This window comes from Athene noctua, chromosome 24 (assembly GCF_965140245.1).
Source record: "Athene noctua chromosome 24, bAthNoc1.hap1.1, whole genome shotgun sequence".
NCBI lineage: Eukaryota > Metazoa > Chordata > Aves > Strigiformes > Strigidae > Athene > Athene noctua.
In genome coordinates, this window is record NC_134060.1 from 3,710,351 (window position 1) to 3,731,918 (window position 21,568).

The 21,568-nt window shown below is 55.1% G+C and overlaps 1 protein-coding gene across 2 annotated transcripts in view; it reads right to left on the bottom strand.

The window, feature by feature from the left end:
- RUNX3 (RUNX family transcription factor 3) overlaps nt 1-17,822 on the bottom strand; it is a 37,545-nt gene extending 19,723 nt beyond the window's left edge. For both annotated transcript variants that reach the window (XM_074926164.1, XM_074926163.1), the window contains exons 1-3: nt 17,562-17,822; nt 16,312-16,468; nt 11,353-11,457 (exon numbers count right to left, since the gene is read on the bottom strand). In XM_074926164.1, the coding sequence (XP_074782265.1) occupies nt 11,353-11,457; nt 16,312-16,468; nt 17,562-17,822 (523 nt within the window). The remainder of the gene's footprint in view (nt 1-11,352; nt 11,458-16,311; nt 16,469-17,561) is intronic.
- Nucleotides 17,823-21,568: the final 3,746 nt, after the last annotated feature.

The window sequence follows — 21,568 nt, forward strand, 5'->3', positions numbered from 1 at the left end:
GCCCTGGGACAGAGCTGGAGCCCAGCCCTGACATTTGAATGTTAATATCCCCTGGTCGCAGGACTGAGCTCCAAGCTCCATCTCCAGAGACTGGCTGGTGTGTCGGATAATTACAGCTCCTGCCAAGCTCTGCCAGCACGCAGAGCACAGCGCTGATCAGCAAGAGCCCCAGAGCAACGCTACCTGCGCGGCACCCTTAATCCTCTCTGCAACGCTGCTCCTCCAAAGCCAAAAAAGCAGAGCTGTGCAGAGGCTAACCGCAGGCAGGGGGACTGGCCGGGCTGTGGGCAGCAAGGGGCTGCCGAGCTGCTGCCTGCTCCTGCCCGTGGTTTCAGGATGTGCTTGGCTGGGAACCTCCGTGAGAGGAGGCACGGCAGGACAGGGCTCGGCTGCTCAGCACCTTCCCGCTGCCACTGTCCTCAGCGCAAGGGCTCGGAGGCTGAGAGAGGCACTGAGGATGCTTTCTGCTTGCTGGGTCGCTCTTCTTCCTCCCTTTTCTCCCCCTCTCCCACTACAGTGCGTAGATTCACTGGAAAGAGTAAGATAAAATAATGCAAAATCATGTCTAAGCACCTTCCGCTGCAGGATATGATTTATTTCTGGCTGATTGCAGAACAGGTGACTGGTCTCCGGCAGCGGAAGAGAAGGGTCTTAGGAACTAAATTTCATCTCACTCTGAGTCAAATCCTCTTCCTCCCTCTGCCACATCATTAAAGTGATTGGTTGCGCTGATAAGCCCTTTCGAGAGGCAGAAACGAGACGTGTCCTGCCCTGACATCTGATGTGATCTTGTGGTTTTGTTTGATAGTTCTGGTCCTTTAGCTGTTGTCTTCCCTGAAATGAAACTTGCCTTTTAGTATTAGCCTTTTTTTTTTTTTTTTTTTTTTTTTTTTTTTCCAATACGTGACCCTTTGCACTGTCCTCCTGAGCTCGCAAATCCTGCCCAGGGAAATGGGGCCACATTGCATTAATAACCCTGAAACATGCAGTCCCAGCTCCAGCAGGATAAATCCTCACTGACAACAGCCTCCGCATAGGCACATGGCTCCCACATCACCTGCTGCCCACCACGTTGTTAGATCTGCTTTACAAAGGGGTAAACTGAGGCACGGGGCAAAACACTGCCCCTTCTCAAAGGAGTAAATCTCACCAGTATCGTTGCTGCAATGTTCACAAATAATCCTATCTAGTGCCGGCGTGTTCTGTCACCTGCATCCCATCCCAGCCCCCTCATCCCTTTGCACGGGTCCCTTTGGGCTGCGCCACTGGACCCAGCAGGAATTTCTTTTGCTGTTTATTTGTGCAGCTCCTGGCACAACTCACCCCCGGGCCCGGCATCGAGACACTGCTGACATCCTTCTGGAAGAAGCCTTCAACAAAACTTAATTCTCCAAACATCCCCCCATCCACCAGAGGATCCTTTTGCTCCAGTTTAATCTCTTCCATATACACTATCAATGCCCACTTCTCCGATTCTGATTTATTTTCAAAGCCAGAGCAGGAGCAGGTATGCCTTTTCCACCCCAGCTGAGAATCATGCCCTGGGGTTTTCCCAAAGCTTTCAAAAGCAGGAGGTGTTGCAACCAATTCCGACAAAGATTTCTTTGTACAATGCAAGCAAAAATAATTTCCCTGTTCTGGCTCCCAATATGGCTTCGCTTAGAAAATATTGGTCATTTTTAAGTGAAATGATTTTGAAGTTATTATGCACCAGGTCATTATAAAATGAGAGGTAGAATTTACTGTACACGGCAAATAAAATAATTAGAGGAGTGAATTTACTGGAGCCCATATAATTTTGGTTGCTCTATTAATACTTCTTCTGAGGCCGGGATTACAGCCTCGAGCTATAGCACCAAAGGCCCGGGTGATACAAACCCATTGCTCTGAGCTCTGGGGTCGGGCAGCCTTTGTCCCCGCTCTGCTCTCCCCAGGGAACATTCTGCAAGCCCCCAGCACCTGGGTGTCCCTGTGCCCTGCTGAGGGGCCAGCAGGTCCCACGTAGGGCTGGGGGTCTTGCATAGCCCAACCAGAAACCCAGTGCTGGGCTGCTTTCCTCCCCAAGGGGTTTGTATCCATCCCAGCTCAGAGCCGAGCCCTGACTCCCCCACACCTTATTTTGGCAGGATTGGGCCCTGAAGGGGTTAACTGGATAGCAGTGCCTATAAGAAATTAGAGGAGGAGGTAGTTTAACATAATTGCTGGTGATGCATGTATCAACAGCAGTCCAAACTGCCTCTGCAAGAAAATAATGCCCCGGACGGTCTCGGCAGATACCAAAGGGTGCAAATTTCCCCGCTGGGATCAAAACACATTAGCGATGGGAATACAAACACAGAAACCCTCCTTCGCAGCAAGTACTGATTTGCAAGGGCTCCTGCATGAACTCGGCAGCCCCGAGCCTCGCGCCGGCATCTCCTCATCTCTCCCCACCCGTGGGCCTCCTCCGTGCTCCGAGAGACGCGGGTTCAACCTCGTCCTTTGCCTCCCACCTGGCCACTTGCCACCAAGCTAGTGGCTTGTTAGGGAGGGTTTTAGGGAATCTGGCAGATGGAGGGTGAGGATGGGTGGTGTGCCCAGCTCGAGCTGCCTGGTGGGGTGTGCAGTGATGGCACTGGTGCTGGGCCATCCTCCCAGCCCCTCGCCGCAGCCAGAGTTTGCTTTTTATTTGCCTCCATCCAAAGAGCAAACAGGACAGGGCAGGGTGGGATGGAGCCGAACAGGGTGGCCGGGGCTCCTGGACACCATCCATGTGAGTGCCCCATCCCAGGAACCAACAACCCCAACGGCAGCTGGAGGGACAGCAGAGAAAACACCAGTAAAACGAAAATATTAAAATACCTTGCATTCCCACTGAGGGTTTTCCACACCTGCCTCGTTTCAGGACACCCCCAAAAGCCAATGCCCCATCCAAAGTCCTTTTGGTCCTCCAGGCAGGGCCCTTCACCAGGCTGGATCAGCACGGGGAGAAGCAGAGACTCACGAGCTCTGCACAGGAGTCGTTCGGCAAAACTGGGGTACAGCCAGAATTAGCCTGATGTCCCCAGGCAGTATCATTCAAGGGCCACCACGGGGAAGCACCGTGGCAGGTCCCCCACCCACAAGAGCGATGCGGAAGCTCCTGGGCAGTCGTACAGAGCCCACAGGGTTTCTTTAAACATCCACCTCAAATGGCTGCAGCCTGGTCCAGAGCAGAGAGTTAATAGGGAAGCAAGTAAATGTCACTCAGGATTTCCTCCTCTTCCTCGCCAGGGAAAGGGACAGGTCTCAAGAAGTGGAAAATTAGCATATTTTAAACATGGCATTTTAAATTACAACAAATTATAGCAATTTTAAATTGACATATAACTGTCCAGGAAGTGGTGAGGTCATTTATTTATTTAAATGACCTTGCTGGTTTGATTGATTAAGGGTTTTTTTTTTTTTTTCTTCTTATTTTTCCTTTTTTCTTCACCATTTCCTTTTTTTTTTTTTTTCCCCTAATTCCCGGACAAACTGGGAAATGTCTGTGTATTTATATCTAGCTAAGGACAAGCAGGGAAATAAAACAAAAGGCCCTAATAATACCCAAAACTCTCACCCCACGGGAGCACTTCAGCACTGAGCCTGCTTTTAATTAGAGAAACATCTCAAGTTCAAGTTTACGCATCCCCACAAGGAAGCTTTTTTGTCAAGATAAAGATCTGAACTTGTACAATACTGGCACGACGCAGCCCCCGTCCTGGGTCTCCATTCGAGTTTCTGTGATGTGCAAGACCCTGTATTAATTTCTCTCTTCTCCAAACACTTGCCAAAGCAGTATCAAATCTCCAAGGGTAAAAGGAGCAGCAAACACAGGGTGTCACTGCCCCAGGCATGCTGCAGACCGCGGGATCCCAAAATTACCCGTAGGAATACGGCAATAGGGGATCATTTTGCCGTTGTTTTTCCTTGGCTCCCATCCTGTAACCCCGTCCGACTGCCCCACTCCCTCTGCTTCGTCCTCAGCTATTTCAGGCTGCCCCTCGCTGACCCACACCCGTGTGCCATGCGGTAGATCCCGATTCCCCCCCGTGTCCCAGGAATGGGAAAGCTACAGGTTTTATTTCACCATCCAGATTCACGGAGCTGGCACCCAGGAGGGCCACAACGCATCGCCCCAAGCCTCCCCGCGGCGCACCCGAGCCCCACAGAGCTCTTCCAGGTCCCCATCTCCTCTTAAAGTTGCTTCATAACAAAACTAATCTACACAAATCCTACTGCAGCACAGGTCTGCGTGAGACAATTTGGCACAAGTCGGCCAAATTCCCCAGCGGGCTGAGGGGTTCCTGCCCCAGCCCCACTCCCCGAGAGCGGCTCTGCCTTTCCCAAAATTTCCCTTCCATGAAGCAGCGTCTGGCAGGGCCGGGATGTGAATTCATGGATCAGTCACCTCTCTCAAACATAACGGGAACGTTTCTGCTTTGTCTTTCTCTTTATTTTTTTCCCCCAAAAGCTGTGCAAATGAGGGAAGCCCTGAAGAGATGCTCTTTGTTACAAGCAGCTACCAAGGAGTCAGAAATCTTGCCAGAAGCCACCAATGCTTTTAAAGATTTTACAGCCCAAATGTTATCAAGAAAATAACCAACTCCACAATATATTAAACACATCATTTTGTATTTTTGATGGCATTTAAGCCATTAAGGCGTGAAAATATGATATTGCTGAAGGAATCAATTTTGCACAAGGCTGCTGCACCCCAAGAATAACAAACAGGAGCACCACGGGGAAGCCCCCACCACCAAAACCCCCCAAATTCGAGCGCGGCCACCAGTGAGCGTGGAGGGGCTGACTCAGCTCTTCGGCCTCACCCAGCTGCGGCATGGCCTCGGCTCCAGGCAAGCTGCCTTTGCCTTCAAATAAACACAACCCTGCCGTGCTGGGGGGCTGGTTTGGGGGTCGAGCCCAGGGCCGAGTAGAGATGGTAGTGGGGAGGGACCGTTCGCTGCAGGGACACACACACAGACTGACTCCACGCGGGCAACCGTCCCAGTTAAAACATTGAAGCTTCCCAACGCAGCCCATGGCAAATGCAAAAATGTGAGTGCTCGGCCTCACACCCCCCCTGCCCAAAAATCTGTGGGTCAAGTTGGGCAGGATGGGAGGCTTGAATTAGGGCAGCACTGTCTTAGAGTGGATGCCTGGTGATTACTAGTTGTTAGCATCATTCTGATTAATAGGGTGGAATATTGCACTTCTTTTCCCTTCCCTGAGTAAAATGGGATTTCAGTTTTGCTATTTCTGGCAGTAAATCTCAGAGTTATGTACAGCCACGAGGGACAGGGAAAGTAGCAGGGGATCGCTTGTATTCCTAGCATAGTCCTGCGCATACGTTTTCTCTCTAGTCTCAAACTGGATCATCCACTAGGAATAAAATAAAAACAAAACGACAACAAAAAAAACGCCAAAACGCAGCAGACTCCTCTGAACTCCAGGAAAATGGATTCAGATGCACCTTAAATAAATAAAAAAAATGTGAAAGGCTTTTTCACGGCGGTTTGCAGACGTGCCAGGGCTCGGGGAGCCGGCGAGGCGCTGGGCGTGGGATGAGAACTGAGATGGAGGTGGTGAGATACGGGGGTGTGGGCAGCGGTGCCGAGGTGTGTCGGGGCTGGCGGGTCCGGCGCAGGACGGGGTGGTTCAGGGCGCTGCTTTTATCAGCGTGGCTTCGAGATGGATAGAGAAGCCACAGCAAGTCATGTGTCATCCCCAGTAAGTGCTGATACAACCCTTTCTCCTCCCTGGCTGTCACCCGGGCAGCGCAAGCGCTGCTGGAAGAAGCGTCCTTACAGCAGGGCTGGGGGCACCCGAGGCCACAGGCACCCTCCTCCCACAGTCACCTCAGCACCCCAATATTAACAGCAGCAAAGCCCTCTTCAGGCTGGATTTAGAGCCAGGATTTTCAACTTTACAGTTAATCTTTCTCCCAGTTTTTCGGCTTTTTATCCCATACTTGAAACCAAGAGACCCCAAACCACAGGGTGCTCAAGGGCAGCCAGCACCCAAGCCACAGCCTTGCATCCACTGACCGCCAGCACCCCGGGAACACAGATGCCACTCACACCTTGCACAGGAACAAAAAAGGGGGTTTCTACCCTCTGCAGATTCCAAACTCTTCATTTCCCAGCTGAGAGGGCGGGCTGGGCTGCGGCTCAGGCTGACGTTGTGTGCGGGGGGCAGATGGGGAGGGAAACCCTCACTCAGCTGAGAATCTCGAAAAGATAAAAGCAAAAATCAGCAATTCTTGGAAACGACTCAGAGCCGTGGGAGGTGAGAAGCCTTTCCACCCGCCAGCTATGTGCTGCGCAAGTGGGGAGCAGGTGCTCAGAGCGGTGGTCACCACGCTGTCCCCTCTGGGGTGACACCGCTCCTGGCATGGCCCCATCGCTCCCTCCCCAGGGGCATGGAGGGGAAGGAGCTTTTTGAAGAGGGAAAAGTGGCCACAGAGGGGATTTGTGCCTGTGCAGGATGAGGCCTTGCCAGAAAAATCCCTGCAGGAACAACGTGGTGAGAGAGGGGACATGAAATGCTCTTGCCTGGCTGGGGGCACCCCATCCCCAAGCCCCCTGGTCCAAGCTGGAGGATGGGGACACACTCCTGGTGCTCACAGCGCACAGGGACACGACCAGAAGCACCAAACCTGTGACACACACACTCAAAACGAGCAGCGCAGGAGATGCCAGCTACCATCACCAGCACCTCCATGAACGTTCCCACTGCTGAGTGGGAATGCAGGGACCTCACTGCCCCTTGCTCTTCAGGTGTGGAAACCCCCAGCCCTTCCTCATCCTCACCCTCCATTTCACCATTCAGCCCAGGACAGGAGAAAATTAAACTGTAATGTAAGAGCAGGGAGGTCTGTGCCACTGGGTGAGGGCTGCAGCCCCCAGTGCCTTGCTCCAGCATCCCCCTCCCTCCTCTACACTTTCCTGGGAGGGGGCAAGGAAGACAAACAGCTCCGTTCACCCAAACGGTGAACTTTAAATTTCTGAAGTATTTATGAAGTATTAAACTTCAGAAAGCAACTGTACACTCACAGAGGTCCAGGCCTCACCCTGCAAGTGAAGGGGGCTCAGCACACCCCGGCACAGCTGCCTTGCACCCCTTCCCACCTCCCTGGCACTGGCACACGGGGCTCTCTGCACGCTCCCAGCCTGAGGGATGGTTTTTACCCCAGGTGAGCAGGGCTGGGTATAGATGTGCTTCCCCACAAGGGTTACGGTGGGTGATCAAGGCCTCTTGGTCTCCCTTTCCTCCTCCACACAGTGGCCAGGACAGCAGGGGTGGGGTGGAAATCAGAAACAACGGGTTGAGGGTAAAGGAGGTTTAGAAAAAGGAGAGAGAAGTTAAGGAAGACTGAATGGCAGCAAGAAAAATGTCAAGGGGGGGGGGGGGGAAGGCATTTAAAAGGAGAAAAAAAACTACTTTGCACAAGGGTTCCTAAGAGATGGGTAGAAAGGGGCTGGTGCTGCATGAGGGACTTGGGAGAAGGGGAGCAAAAGAGACAGCGGAGAGGTGAGAGCAGCAGGAAGGGAAGGGAAGGAAAGGGAAAGGAAGAGAAAGGGAAGGCAGCCAGCAGGTGGGTGTGATGGGGGAGGCCCTGGAGATGATCCCATTTACCCAGGAACAGACTAAACATCCCTGTATAGCTTCCAGCTATTCATTTTTCCACGTTCTGCCTCCTGTGAATTATTTTGCAAGCAGCTGTGGATGCGAGAAGGCTTTGCACCAGGGCTGCAGCTTGGCCGAGTCGGGCTCTTGCTAAATAAAGAGCTGCAGAGAAGGGGGGGAAAAAAAAAGAAGGAAATTCCACAGGAAGTTCAAATATTTTATTACTTCCTGTTTGTACAAAGTATGTCAACACTTGGCACCCGCTGCGCCATTTGTTTAGAGCTAAGGTGTCAACTTGAAAAAATGTCTTTTTTCTCTCCAGATCTAACCCAGAAAGAGCCTGAGCATAAGTCAAAAAATATCTCCGAGTGAGCAGGGCACTTGGAGGGAGCCTGTGTGAAGGCTTGCAGGGGATGCTCGGGGACCACGGTGGAGCAGCCAAGACAGTGGCTCAGCTAAAACCGCCACCATTATCAGCCCCACGCGCGCCCCGAGGCTGCTCCTCGCTTGGTTGGGGGTCCTGCCGGTGAGCTTGGGGGTCTTCAACACCGTGGCCCAGCTCTCCTGGTGCCCCCATCCAGGCTCTGGCTGTCACCCTCTTCCCTGTGATTTCTCACCCATCTCGACTCGATTTCAAGCTCCTCAGAAGTTTTTCTGGGCGCAGCTTTAGTTAAAAGACTTGCTCAAGGGCTGAGATGAAGCGATGGGACAGGGGTGGAAGATGAATGGGATGCTCAGAGGTGGGGCATGGAGCCTGGCCACGTTTCTGGCCCAAAAACTCCACGAGAACATTTGCTGGAGGAATTTCGCCGCATCTGAGAAGACGATGCCCAGGGCTTTCCCAGGATACCAAGACAAATGGCCAATTCTTTCCACATTAAGGGGACTTTTCTGCCCGCTCACACCAGCCCCACATCCAGCCTCCAGCCCCGTCTAGCGCTGATCCTGTACAACAGGAGCCAACACACACTGTGTCCCACTCGTTTTCAACATCACAGCCAAGAAGGGGAAAAACCCATATTTTTAGGCACACATGCACATATATATGCACATATACACACATGTATTTACATATATATGTTAAAAAGTGGATATTATATATATACACACATATAAAAACTGCAATTCCTGCTGGCAGCTCTCACCTCCCAAGGCCAAACAGGGGAGGGCAGTGCAAGCCATCGTGTTTGGCCAAAGGTGGTTATTACCGGGGCTGTACCGGCTCCCGCAGCCCGGCGGGTGCTGGCACACCGAGGGGTGCTATGCCGGAGAGCCACCCAGTGGCAGGTTAACCAGGAAAACCACGTTGGGTTTCCATGAGTGAGCCCGGATCATTTTGCAGCCGGTATTTCCACACTAAGGCTTTCTGCAGAGGACTGCAGGGAAGGAAGGGCAAAGGGCATTATTTTATTTAATTTTTTTAAAATTTCATGTTCATTAGAAAATCCAAACCAAAGTGTGGCAAAAAAGAAGGTTTTTAAAAATTTTTTTTCTTCCAGTGCAAGACACTGGATTGTCATCAATCATGAATTTAAGTCCCAGGGTCAAACTGGGAGTCAAAATACAACCTGTACTGCCAACAAATCTATGACCATCTGAAAAAAATCCCCAAAAGAGACAACTTGGGTCTAAACTCCTTCAATTTATGGGCTGTGATGGCGCAGGGATGGGTCAGAGATCAACCTTTGGGGTCCACACGACAAGAGTATAAGCCACAAATAAACACCACACAGACCTCCTAAAGGAGCCTCCAGCACAAACATTTTCAGGTCCACAAACCAGAAAAAAAAAAAACACAATCAAAACTCAGAAAGCTGCTGACCTTGCAGCCCAGGACAGCATCCCAGCAAGGCATCCCTCGGGCACACCAAGCCAGAGCCAGGGCAGGCTGCTCCATCCTCTGGTTTTACCTAATTACTCCAAACGAAGGCACGGCCCCAACCCAAACAGCGCAGGGCGAGCAAGCCCGCGGCTCAGCCCCACAGCTCCCTGCCTGGCTACGAAGCCTTCACCTCCATATCAGAAAAATTTAAATTAAAGATTGGGAGCGATCGGCCGAGATGTTGAAATTCAGGAGGAGTGGGTATGATTCAGCGGGGGTTTGGGGAGCGCTGGCTATCGGTGAAGTCAGAGCAAACCAAACGCTAAGAGTAGTAACTATCTCACCTGGTATTATTATTTATGTATTCCTGATTATTATTATTATTATTATTAGAAAGGCGATCTGATGCAGCAGATACGGGGCTGAGCCAGGAGTCAGGAGACCTGGTTTCTATTCCTGACCTGGAAGAGTTGTGAAATTCCCTGCCCAACCCCTACCTGCTTTCCCCTCCCGGCCCCGGGCCGAGCCTGTTCCCGGTGGCTGCAGCACCCACCACATCCCACGTTTGTGCACCGCCGCAGCCCCACAACAGGGACCTGCCTTGTCTTTCTGGCTTAAAAGAAAAACCAACAGCGTTGCATTGCCTAGATGCTGGCTTTGCAAATCCAGCCCGGCAGCTCGACAGGCTCCTGTAAAGCCTCTCATGCTCCAAAATAAAAATCAAGGGGGAAGAAAAATTCCAACAAACCCTGATGCAAATAAAACCCCCTCGCCGAGGTAACAGCCTCCACCTGGCCTGACATCAAGGGGCACCGATGGCCCAACGACAGCATCAACAGAAAATATTTTCTAAAGCATATTTAGAAGGATCAAACTGTTTCCCTTCAATTTGGGCACTGACAGCTTTACATGTGAAGGGAACAAACTCTGCTTTATAGTCCCCGGGGTGGTGCTGAGCAAGCAGGAAGGTGAAGCTGGAGCAAAAAGCCGGAGACTGAGGCCCCGGGGACGAGGTCCCACCGCACAGGGAATCCCACAGAGCAAATACTACTCATGGCAAAAGGCAACAACTCCCGTCGACGGCTCCGGAGCGTTTCCCCGCGCTCCTCCGATCACAGGAGGTGCCAAGGTGAACTCAAACCAGCCTGACGCCAAGAACCAACCCAGCGAGGCGGGTTTGCAGCCGCCTTTGCAAAGAGCCACCCTCAACCAAGAGGCACCTTCCTGCATCCAGGAGAGCCTACTCGATCAAAACAAAGACGGTTCTGCGGTTGAATCGTCTCTTTGGTTTTCTCAAGCAACGCAGCCCCCGGCCGCGGGTGCTGCCAGCCGGAGCCTTTGACAACCCGAAAGCGAAACCACCACTAACCAAAAGGGGAAGGTGCTCGCCGAGCCCTCCTGGGCCCGTGCGGACAGACAGGCAAATACAACCGTGGTGAGGAGGAAACCTGCAAACATTTTGAGTTTAATAATCACCAAATCAGCCTCCAAAGCTGGGCAGAGCATCTGTGGCTTTGTAACCTCCCCCCACCCTCAGAAATGCCCTGCTGGATTTGAATCCCTTGTCGTTTTGCTGTCGAAGCCCAAAGCATTTTCCCTACATCCCAACCACCCGGAGGACTGGAGCTATAAAACCATCCCTCCACGGTGGGGTTAGGGAGTGTGGCGAGAGCCAGCAGCAGGCAGGGACACACGCTGCGCTCCGCTGTGAGGATAAAATAAAAGCAGCCAAGCTGTGCCCGCTGCAGCGCGCGCTCTCAGGGCTCGCTCGGCCACTCAAGCACCATCTCATTGGCTCTGAGAGCTGCAAATGGTGCCAGCCCCGGCCATGAAGCACTCAGCCCCCTTTTGCCTCCCTCCCCACGCTGCTCAGTGACTGACAGATAAAACCCATCACTTACTTCGTGGCTCCCGGGGTCCGTCTACAGTCACTTTAATGGCTCGGTGATAGGTAGCGACTTGGGTGGGGTTGGTGAACACGGTGATCGTCAGGGTAAAGCTTTTTCCTAAGGAGGGTGGGGGAAAAAAAAAAACAAAACAACACAAGAGAAATGAGGATATTCACATAGATTCAGCTCTTGTGGGAGCAAAAGGCTCCTGCTGGAGCAAGCTCAGACACAAATATCCACATCCACCAAACTCCAACACACACATCATTTAATTTTATGAGACATTATTGTCGAGACACAAAGCTCGGCCGGCTCCCACTGGGGTTCAGCTGGCTGCAGCAGAGTGAGGCTTGGACCCAGTTCAGAGCGGGAGCCAGGACCTTCCTGGATGGAAAAGTCACTTGTCCCCCCCTCCCCTGCCCTGTCCCCATATTGAACCCTCCACCCACAGCAGCTTCCTGGTGCCTTCCCGCTCAGATGCTTCCCCTTTTCCCATGGGAATCCAGCCCTGAAACGTGGCGCTGGACATGGGACCCCCTCTGTGAGGGAGGGATTTGAGTCCTGGCACCCATGGGATGCTCCTGTGGGAGCAAGCTGGGGAGATGGCATCAGCCCGCAGGTGATGGGTGCTGGTGCCTGCGGGGGAATCCTGGTGTCTTTGGCCCCCCAGATGCATCCGTGCAGGGACGTTTGGAGGGGAACTCTGCCAGGCCCTCGGCCATACGGGCACCCGCAGCCCACGGACAGGGACCAGGGCCAAGAACTGGAAATTACAAAATGGGAACTGAATCTGGTCAGCTTGGGCCACCAGAAGCAGCCACCAGCCAGCCAGCTGCGGCAACTGTCACCTCTCCCAGCCCTGACCAGAGAGCAGGAACGGAGCTCAGACACCATCGTGGGAGCTTTCAGGGATGCTCCTGAAGCACCTAGCTTGTCACCTTTTTTTTTTTTTTAAAAAAAGGGGTTAAAGCAGTGAAAAGCTGTTGGAGCGCAATTTTGCAAGAACACACCAGCAACACCTTTCCCCAGCAGAGCAGGTTTCCAACCACAGTCCGAAAACACTTTTGGCATCACGGAGTGTGTTATCACACCTGCACCCACACGCCAGCGCTCTCTCCTCTCCCAGCACCCACTCCGACCCCAAACCCATTCACCTCCTGCAGCCTGGGCAGCCCCATCCCAGACCCTCTGCCCTCTCCCTGCCCCACCTCAGCTGCCATCACACCCTCCAGGTCCAGCCCACGGGGAGGCTGCGGGGGAGCAGAGGCCCTTCCCATGGAGGCCGGCATGGTGCCGGGAAGGGGCTCTGCTCCCCCACAGCCTCCCCAGATTCAGGAATCTCTTGGGTCAAGGAAGGAGGTTGTACAGTCACGGGAGCAAACTGCTCTAACCAACCCTCCAGGAGCAATCACCGTGGGATTTCAAAGGTATTGAGTATTTCAGAGGTATAAACCCCAGCAGGAATCAGGCTGGAAATGCCCGTGCAACAGCCCCTTTGCTCCTCCAGCCTCTATTTCACAAATAAATGCAGTAAGAAACCACCTCCTTCCTCTTTTCCCCTAAAGGGATTAGGGGTTTTCAGATCCCGACTGTCATCTATCTACAGGGTTGGACCTGAGAATATCCATAGCAAAAGGAAACACTATTTATACAGCTAGGAAAAAAAACCAAAAAACCAAAAACAAACAACAAAACCCCAAAGCAAAACAGAAAAATGAATTATCTCCTCTGGAGAACATCCTGCGATTATCGCAGGTGGGAGAATTTCTCGACGGGAGCATCAGGGGGGAAAATGCTGGTTTTAAAGCAGACAGCAAACACCAATCCATGCCTTCCCTCCGCGTTCAAAACAGGACTAAACACCGCCCAAACCTTCAGCTCACTTTTTGCATAAAAAGGAATTTTTTTTTTTTTATTTTTTACCCTCCCAAACACAATTTTAATCCCTGGTGAAATGGTGCCGCCGACAACCTGCACGGATGAGCCGCGCTGCCGCAGCCTGCGGAGCATAAAGGCTCCAGGACGCCTGCACGGCCATGGAAAAACCAACCAACACCCAGCATTTATTGCCAAAAGGTTTGCAGAACCGGAGTGAAGGGATGAGGGTTATTAGAAGCAATTATTTAGGAAATACCGCGGGAGGAGAGGGAGCCCCTTGGTTTGCAAGCGAGGGAGCAAGCGGCGTGCAGGCAAGTCCGGCTTTAGCGACACAAGTCTCCTGCACGCCTGTGGAGCTGAGCCTAGCTGAGCCCGGCTCCCCTACTTACTACTACATCTAATATATATATATATTTTTAATTATTTTAATTTTTTTATTCTCCACGTGAAATAACTTCCCTGCATTTTAGTTCCCCCCTCCTCGCTGCAGACACAAACACCTCTCCAGGGAGGACGGCCGCGGCACGGAGCCGACCAGGCCATTTTTGCATCTCTTAACAGCTCTCAAAAATCCTCCCATGAATCGAAAATGACAATTATTACTCAGCATCATTTTTTTACTCATTTCCCGCCTTCTCAGGAAGCTGGGCTGAGGTTACTCATTCCCACCGTACCCCAGCCCCGGTTCGTGGGTTTGGGAGCCCCCACGGCTCCGTGGGGATATTCCGGCTGGGAGAGCAGGCGGGGGGGGCATCGCAGCACCCCGCTGGCCTTGGCTTTCATTTTATACAGTGCAATCTAAGAGCTGTTTTTTGTTGGGTTTTTTTGTTTGGTTTTGGGTTTTTTTATTTTTTTTTTTTTTTAATTAAAGCATAGAAAGAAACCCATCCTTCTCCTTTCCCTTTGTCTTGTACATGGAGATGGTAATTTGGGGGGGGGGGGGGGGGGCGGGTAAGGACCTGCTCTTCCCAGCTCACAGTGCTGGAAAACCATCCCAATCACGTTAATACTAAAAATGCCCAATTCTGAACCATTTCAAGTGCTGTTTTCAAAACGAGAGCCTCGCTGCGTCTGATTTCACAGGGCTCCTGCAGCTCGGGCACACGCGCATGTTTACAGATGCTCACGGCCACGCATCGGATTTACACAAATATTTACCCACACGCAGAGCTCTGGCCCAACAAAATATTTTGCAGCGAATCCAAATTTCTGCCAGAGTAAACGAAACCAGCACCGGGCTTCCACAAATTTAAGCCAAACAAGGGAAAGCAAGTGTGACACCCTGAATAAAAATTCAAGAGAAACGATTTTTCACACTAAATAGGTCTGAAAGAGCCTCTCGCAGGGAAGGCACGGCCGTGCGCTTCATGGTGCGAGAAAACCCCACTGAGCCGCCCTCACGCCAGCCCCGGGGAGCCCCAGCGGGGTTATTTCTCTGCCAATATTACAAAGCCTCATCCCACAGCAATATATTTTAAAAAAATAAATCAGCACTTCAGTTACACTCCTTGCTCCGAAGCCTGTTATAGAGGCAGCAGAGGTGTTGCCACTGCTGTAATGAGTATTTGCCAGGACTCTGCCCGAGGAAGGAAACTATTCACGCAAGTGCTTTCTGAGACTGTAAACTACTGTTAATTCAGAGTTTGGGACTGCAGAGGAAGAAAGTTAATAATGAATTCAAGAGTCAAGCTGAGATTGGGTTGCATTCAGTTTGGAAATTTATGAAGGAGAATGAAAAAAAAAAAAAAGCAAACCCAAAACAAAAAACCCGGCGCAGAAAGAAAAGAGCCTAACAGAATAATTGATTACAGAAATGAAAGCGTAATTCATAAAAGAAAAACATTTTCCATCCATCAACCTGCAACCAGTTAAGTGGAGAGTTTTAAAGAAACTGCAACATGGAGAAGGAGCCAACAGGAAAAAGGAAATGTATGAAAGAATGTAAACTATTCAAGTTTCATAAAGAGGAACAAGTAAACAGTTATTACATGCAAATAATTCCTAACATCACTGCTTTTAATTAATGCAGAGAAGTCAAAATATATCTGACATCGGGTGTGTGTATATTCGAAGCCTTTGAGAAAATGCCGCCATACGGCCATTAAGATAGAATATTCTCATTTTTGTTTAAACGAACGATCAAGTGCTTCGATCTGCCGTGTGGATTGGTGATGAAACGCTGAAATTCTATTTATACTGTTTGAAATTCAGGTCCAGGACGGCAGCGAGGGATCAGGCAGGCAGGGCTCTGCCCCCCTCGGCACCCGCTGCCGTTCAGCGTTTGCAGGGGATTTTTTTTTTTTTTTTTCCCCCCTCTCCTCGGATGGCACAGCCCGATTTCCTTGACGGTTTGCTTTGAAAAAGCCAGCGGCATGATCCGTTTAAAGCTAAATGATAGAGCCAACCTCTACGGCCAGAAGGTAAAATTTCTCTCACGCTTTTCCCTGCACCAAGCGTGGAGAAAATGAGCCAACCTGTCCCCAAAAAAGCACCCACAGCTCTGCCCCGCGCCCTCTCCCCCCGCACAGAAACGAGCCTTCCCGCACCCCTACTCGCTGCACTTCCTTCACGCCGAGCACTGCGTAATTATTTTACTTTAAACACTTAATTTTCACCCTTTCGAAACGAGCTGCCGGGTGGGTCATTGCCCCCGAGCGCAGTCACCTGCGGAGGGGACGCGCCGCCGCCTCCTCTCACCTCGCTGATGGGGAAAATTCGGGCGGATTTGGGCCGGGCTGCTGCCAGCCCATGCACCTGAGAGGAGCTGCCTTTTCCCTCGCCGCGGAGGTTTTACAACGAGGTGTATTTAATTCCTGCTCCGGGAGGAGCCGGGCAGAGCCGCTTTTGCTGTGGGAGACAGTCGGGGCTGCTCCCGCATCCCCCCCGCGTCGGGGCTGGGGGGTTCCTCCCCGCGCGACAAGCTCAGCCCGCAGCAACGAAACCACCGGCCCGCGAGAAATACGCCGTTAAAATAAAATAAAATCTAAAAGAAAAAAATAATAAAAAACTAAACTTAATTTTCTTTTTTTCTTTTTTTTTTTCCCCTCTAAAAAAAAAAATAAAAAGGGCAACCATTTCCTGGCCAGTACCTACCCCTGCCGCTTCTCCCAACAAATCTGAGGTCGTTAAATCTTGCTACTTGGTTTTTCATCACGGCGGAGGCGTTGCGGAGCTCTGCCGAGTAGTTTTCGTCGTTCCCTGCCATCACCGTGACCACCGTCCCGTCGGGGACATCTCCGAGGGCTACGACCTAGGGCAGGACGAGAGGGTTTTAGGCTAAAATTAACCGCGGTGGGACCTGACGTGCCTTACGGTTCCCCTCCAGCCCCAAAACCCTCCGAAACCAAAGCAAAACCAAAAGCAACCCGAACCCCTGAGAAGGGCTGGAAAATCGGAGGGGGAAGGAGTAAATGAGCTAAAAAAAGAAAAAAACAAACAAACAAAAAAAACGGGGTGTAAAAGGAGGGAAGGGCTTGAGGGGTGTGGGGGGGGGTCAGCCCGCCCTCGGCCCCGTCGCGGGGAATTGCGCTTTTATTTTGTTCGATTCACGGGTTAAAGAAGCGCCGCCGAGCGCGGGGCGGCCGCGCCCGGGGCCCCGGAGCTCCGCGCCCGGCCCAGGGGAAGCGCGGGGGGAGTCGGCGGCGCTGAGCGGCCGCGGAGGGGAGCGCGGAGCCTGCGCCCGTCCGGCAGAGAAGGGACACCCCCTTTCCTCTCCCTTGCCCGGGGAGCAGCGCCCCGACCTCCCAGCGCCGGGACGGCCGGGGGACCCCCGTTTGTAAACCCCCCCCCCCCCGGGCTCCCCGGGACCCCGCTGCCGTCCTGCCCGGCTGCCCCCGCCTCTCCTCCCGCTGATTTTTGTCTTTCCTCGCCTCAGCTCCGTTCCCCCAAGCCCCGGGGGCGCAGCGGGGATGCCCGGCCCGGGGGTGCCCCGACGGCCCGCGGGCGGCCGCGGGGAACCCGGGCAGCGCAGCCCGGTGCCGGTGCTTCAGCTCTTCGCTTTCTTTATTTCTCTTTTTTTTTTTTCTTTTCTCCAGATTAGATCTCCCTTCCCTGCCTCCCTCTCCCAGGAAGGTAATTAACCTCCACTCTCATTAAACTTCAAAGTCGCCTGAGAGCTCCTAACTGTACGGAATATCTAAGATGCTGTGACCGCGGGGCAATGCGGAGACTTGATTAAAAATAATAAACCGGGCTCGCTTGAAGGTGATGTCAGGAGCGAGTTAAAGTGAAAGGGGCGGAGGGAAGGAGGCGAGTGGGTCGCGGCAGAGGGCAAGCCCAGGGGTCCCTCCGAGCCACCGGGGCTACCTGCGCGGCCGCAGCCCTCCCCGGAGCCCGGGACTTACCTTGAAGGCGACGGGCAGCGTCTTGTTGCACCTCCAGTGGGACGGCAGCACCGAGCACAAGAAGTTGGGGCTGTCGGTGCGCACCAGCTCGCCGGCGTGGTCGGCCAGTACATCCACGACGGAGCGGACCTCGGGTCGAGCCCGGGCCCCCGGTGCGGGGGCCCCCAGCGCCCCGCTGTTCTCGCCCATCTTACCGCAGGGGAAGGCCGTGGAGGGGGGTGTGAAGCGCCTGCTGGTGCTCGGGTCTACGGGAATACGCATCACAACGGCGGGCGTCAGGGAGCCGCCGCGGCCCGGGGGTACGAGGAGGGACCCGGCGGGGCTCGGCGGCGGCGGCGGCGGGGCGCGGCGGGGGCAGCGGCGGCCGAGCCCCGCGCTGCCTCGCTCCGTCCCGGCGAATCGCCGTCCTCGGGGAAAGCGGTCCGGGGTGTCCGCTCCCACCCGGTTCCCGGGTTCGTCCCCGGTGGTTTCGCTGCTGTCCCGTCCGCCCCGCCCGGGGAAAGGCGGCGCGGAGCCCCGGTAGAGCCACGTCGCGGCCGGGCGCCCTCGGCTGCAGGCGGGTCCCCTCCGCCGGGCGGCCCCGAAACCAGCTCCCAAGTGTCAGCCGCGCCGCCCGGTACCGTATTTACTGCCGGCCCCGGGGGGGGGCGGGCCGCGCCCTGACGGACGGGGCGCCGAGCCAATGGCACGGCCGTGGGGGTCCTTCTCCCCGCCCACCCCCCGGCTCCTGCCGGGCGGAGGGGCGTGGTCACCTCGGAAAGGGGCGTGTCCTAAGAAAAACAGGCGTGGCCGCTGATAGCCCCGCCCCCAGGGCTGGCCCGGCGGGGCGGGCGCACGTCGGGGCCCCGGTGGCTTCTCGCCGCCGCCGCCGGAGGGTTTTGGGGCGCGATGGGGCCGGTTTGGGGTCGAAGCCGCCGCCGTGCTGCGCGTCTGGGAAGAGAGCACCTCCCCCGCCGCCCCCCCGTCCCGCTGCCGCCGCCCGCGCCCCCCGCGGTGGCTCGGCCGTGGCGGGCCGGGCCGGGCCGGGCCGGACCCGCGGCCGCGGGGAAGCCGCTGGGGACCACCGGCACACGCGTCCCCGGTGGGAGGGCGGCTCGCCCCACGCCGTGCGTTGAAAACCCCAACCTCCGCCTTCTGCCAACCCCCCCCCCCGCCCTGCTAAAAACATTAAAAACCGCCTCGATCTCCGGCGGTCCCGGGGCGCCCGCAGCGCCCGGAGCTCCCGGCAGCTCCCCCGGGGCTGCGGCTGCGGGCAGGGCCGGTGGCTCCGGCCGGAATCGTTGGTGAGAAATTTCGTGGCGAAGTCACCGGTTCTGCGGGAAAAGAACGAAGGCGGCGGTTCGCTCCGCTCCGCGGCTGCCCACCCGCGGAAACGCCGAACCGCGGGGCGGGCGGGGGGCAGAACCGGGGGCAGAACCGGGGGGGCGAGGCGGAGGTTTCGTTGCCCGGCGTTTTCCCGGCGGGGCTGAGCCGACGGCGGTTTGAAACCGGGACGGCCCCGTCGGTGCGGAGCCAACCGGGCCGCAGCGTTCCCGGCTCCACGCTGCGCGGTGTGAAACGCGATTTTCCTTAAAACAAACCAAAATAAACCCCAACACCAACAAAAAAATAATTCTCCTCTTCCTGAACTCTCTCCACAAACTAATGAAACATTTTCCTCCGCAAGCCGCAAGGCCCGGGGGGCCGAGCCCGGGCCGGGCTCCGCATCCCGCTGCCCGCAGGACCCAGAAAACCCCCGGTCGTTCAAAAGGAAAAAAAAAAATTTTTTTTTTTTTTTTTAAAGCCAGGGGGAGCGGAGGTTCCCTCGCTGCAGCGCCCCGTTAGCAGCCGGGGCAGCGCGGGTGGCCGTGCCGGTGTCCCCGGGGACCCGCGCCGGTACCGGGGGCATCTCCGAACCCAACCGGCCTCGGGGGGGCGGCGGGTCCGGGGGGGGGCGGCCGCCATCCCCGCGTGTCGGGTCTCCTCCCGCAGTTACCGGCGCTGAAATCCTGCCCTTTTTAGGTGAAAGCGGCCGCCGGGTTTAGTTCTATTTCTCGCCCCCCGTTCAGCAGCGGGGGGGACCCACACGAACCCCCAGAGCTGCGGGGGGAGTGGGGGGAGGAACCTGCCGGGCCGCGCTGCCGCGGCCTCACGCCGGGGTTTGCGGGGGGGTGGGCACGTCCCCATCCCGGTACCCCCCCCCCCGCCCCCGGTAACCCCCGGGAGAGGGACGGGGGGGGCTCCGAGTGGATGTGGTGGCCACACTGCGCATGCGCCAGCGCCGCGGCACGGCCGCTAGTTGGCGCCGGGGCTCCGCCGTGGCGGCTCCGCGACGGGGCGGCCCGGCCCGGTGACACCCCCAGCACACCCCCCCCACACCCCCCCGGGCCCTCTGCCAGGCGGTGCCTCTCCTGCCTCTTCCTGCTGCTCAACCGACCCCCCCGGGCTAACCCGCCTGTGCCCCCGCCGCCTCCCCGCGCAGCCCTGGGGGGGTGTCACCCGGTCACCCCCCTCCGCCTTCCTCCTCCTCCTCCTCCTCCTCCTCCTCCACGGGAGCTGCAGCTCCGCAGCCGCGCAGGGCAGGTATTGCCCCGCCGGGGCTGCCCGCCCCGTCCTGCAAGCCCCCCCCGGGGTGATTTCGGGCTCGGTCCCAGCAGGACGGAGCTGCCTCCCCGCAGCGCGATGCCCGTTTGCAGTTTTCCTCCTTTCCTACTTCGGGTGCATTATCCATTCAGTGTCCGCTCACGGCCCCGCTATCCACAAATTTCTAATTTTTTTTTTATTTCTAATTTTTTTTCTCCCTTTTTATACCGGGAGCAACCTGTTGGAAAAGGCCCCGAATTACATCACCTCGGTGACCTTGAAGCAACATAGAAATGTCTCCCCAAAGCACCCAGAGTCGGTCACTGATCTATTCCCAGGTGTGCAGGGTACCGCGTCCTGCCCCCTCCCCAAAAGCCCCTCTCCCCGGCACCCTGAGCCCTCCCACCCTGATTTGTTCTTGACTTCAGGGTGCTGGGGCGCAGCCTCCCCCCCCACAACCCATCGCATGGCCTCGCTCTTCTCCTCTGCGTGGGGGCAAAGCCAGCTGCCGCCTTGCAGCGAAATAAAACGAGACCCAAAACACAGGGGCAGCGGCGAAGCAGGTTCCCCCCAACCCCAAATTGGCTGGTGACGCCCCCCCCGAGGTGCAGAGCCCAGCAAAGCGACTCAGCGGCTTTTTTTCTGCAAAAAAAGGTGTTGAAAGGAGCAAAGCCGACCCCGAGCTGCCGGGACCCACAGCACCGTGCCCTCGCAGGAATTATCTTTCATTTAAATCATCCTCTGCAGCACAGCGGGATTCAGAGTCTAAAACCGGGGGCAAAGCTCACGCTGCTCTCGGCCCCCGCAAACCAGGAGACGTCGGCACGTGGGGATTGTTCTTCCACCGCCCTCCCTGCACTCCAGAGGAGGTTAATAGAGTCTAAGACCCAGGATTTGCATGGGCCTCTTTTCAAATACTTAAAAGCTACTGTTCACATCACAGGGAGGTCAGCGGCTCTTTAAATCATTACTCACTGGGATTACTTCCCTTACAGGCTCCTCTGTAGTTTTTAATTCATTTGAGCTGCTCTTTAGCAGCAGAGCCACTCGTTTCGACGGCAAGGAAGCGAGCGCAGAGGCTTATAGGAAGCTTTCTATTAAAAATTCATCGCGAGCTCTGCCTCAGACCTCTCAGGAGCACGGCGCTCAGTAGGGCCATGCGGGTGTCTGGATCTGTTTTGTAGTTAAGGGAAGGGGATCTGAGAGCAGCATGCAGGGAGGGAGCGTGCTATTCATTCATAAATCAAACAACAGATGCTGGGTCCAATGGGGTGCGCGACGGTGACAATTTTTAACCCCTGAGTGTCACCGCTAAAACGGGCTCCCATGGGGCAATTACGGGCGCTGCAGGCAGAGGTTCCTGTGGGAGGAAGCTGTGGGGCTCAGGGGAAGAAATAAGGGGAAACTGGGGGGGGGGAGGAGAAAAGACAGTGGCTGCCCCAGAC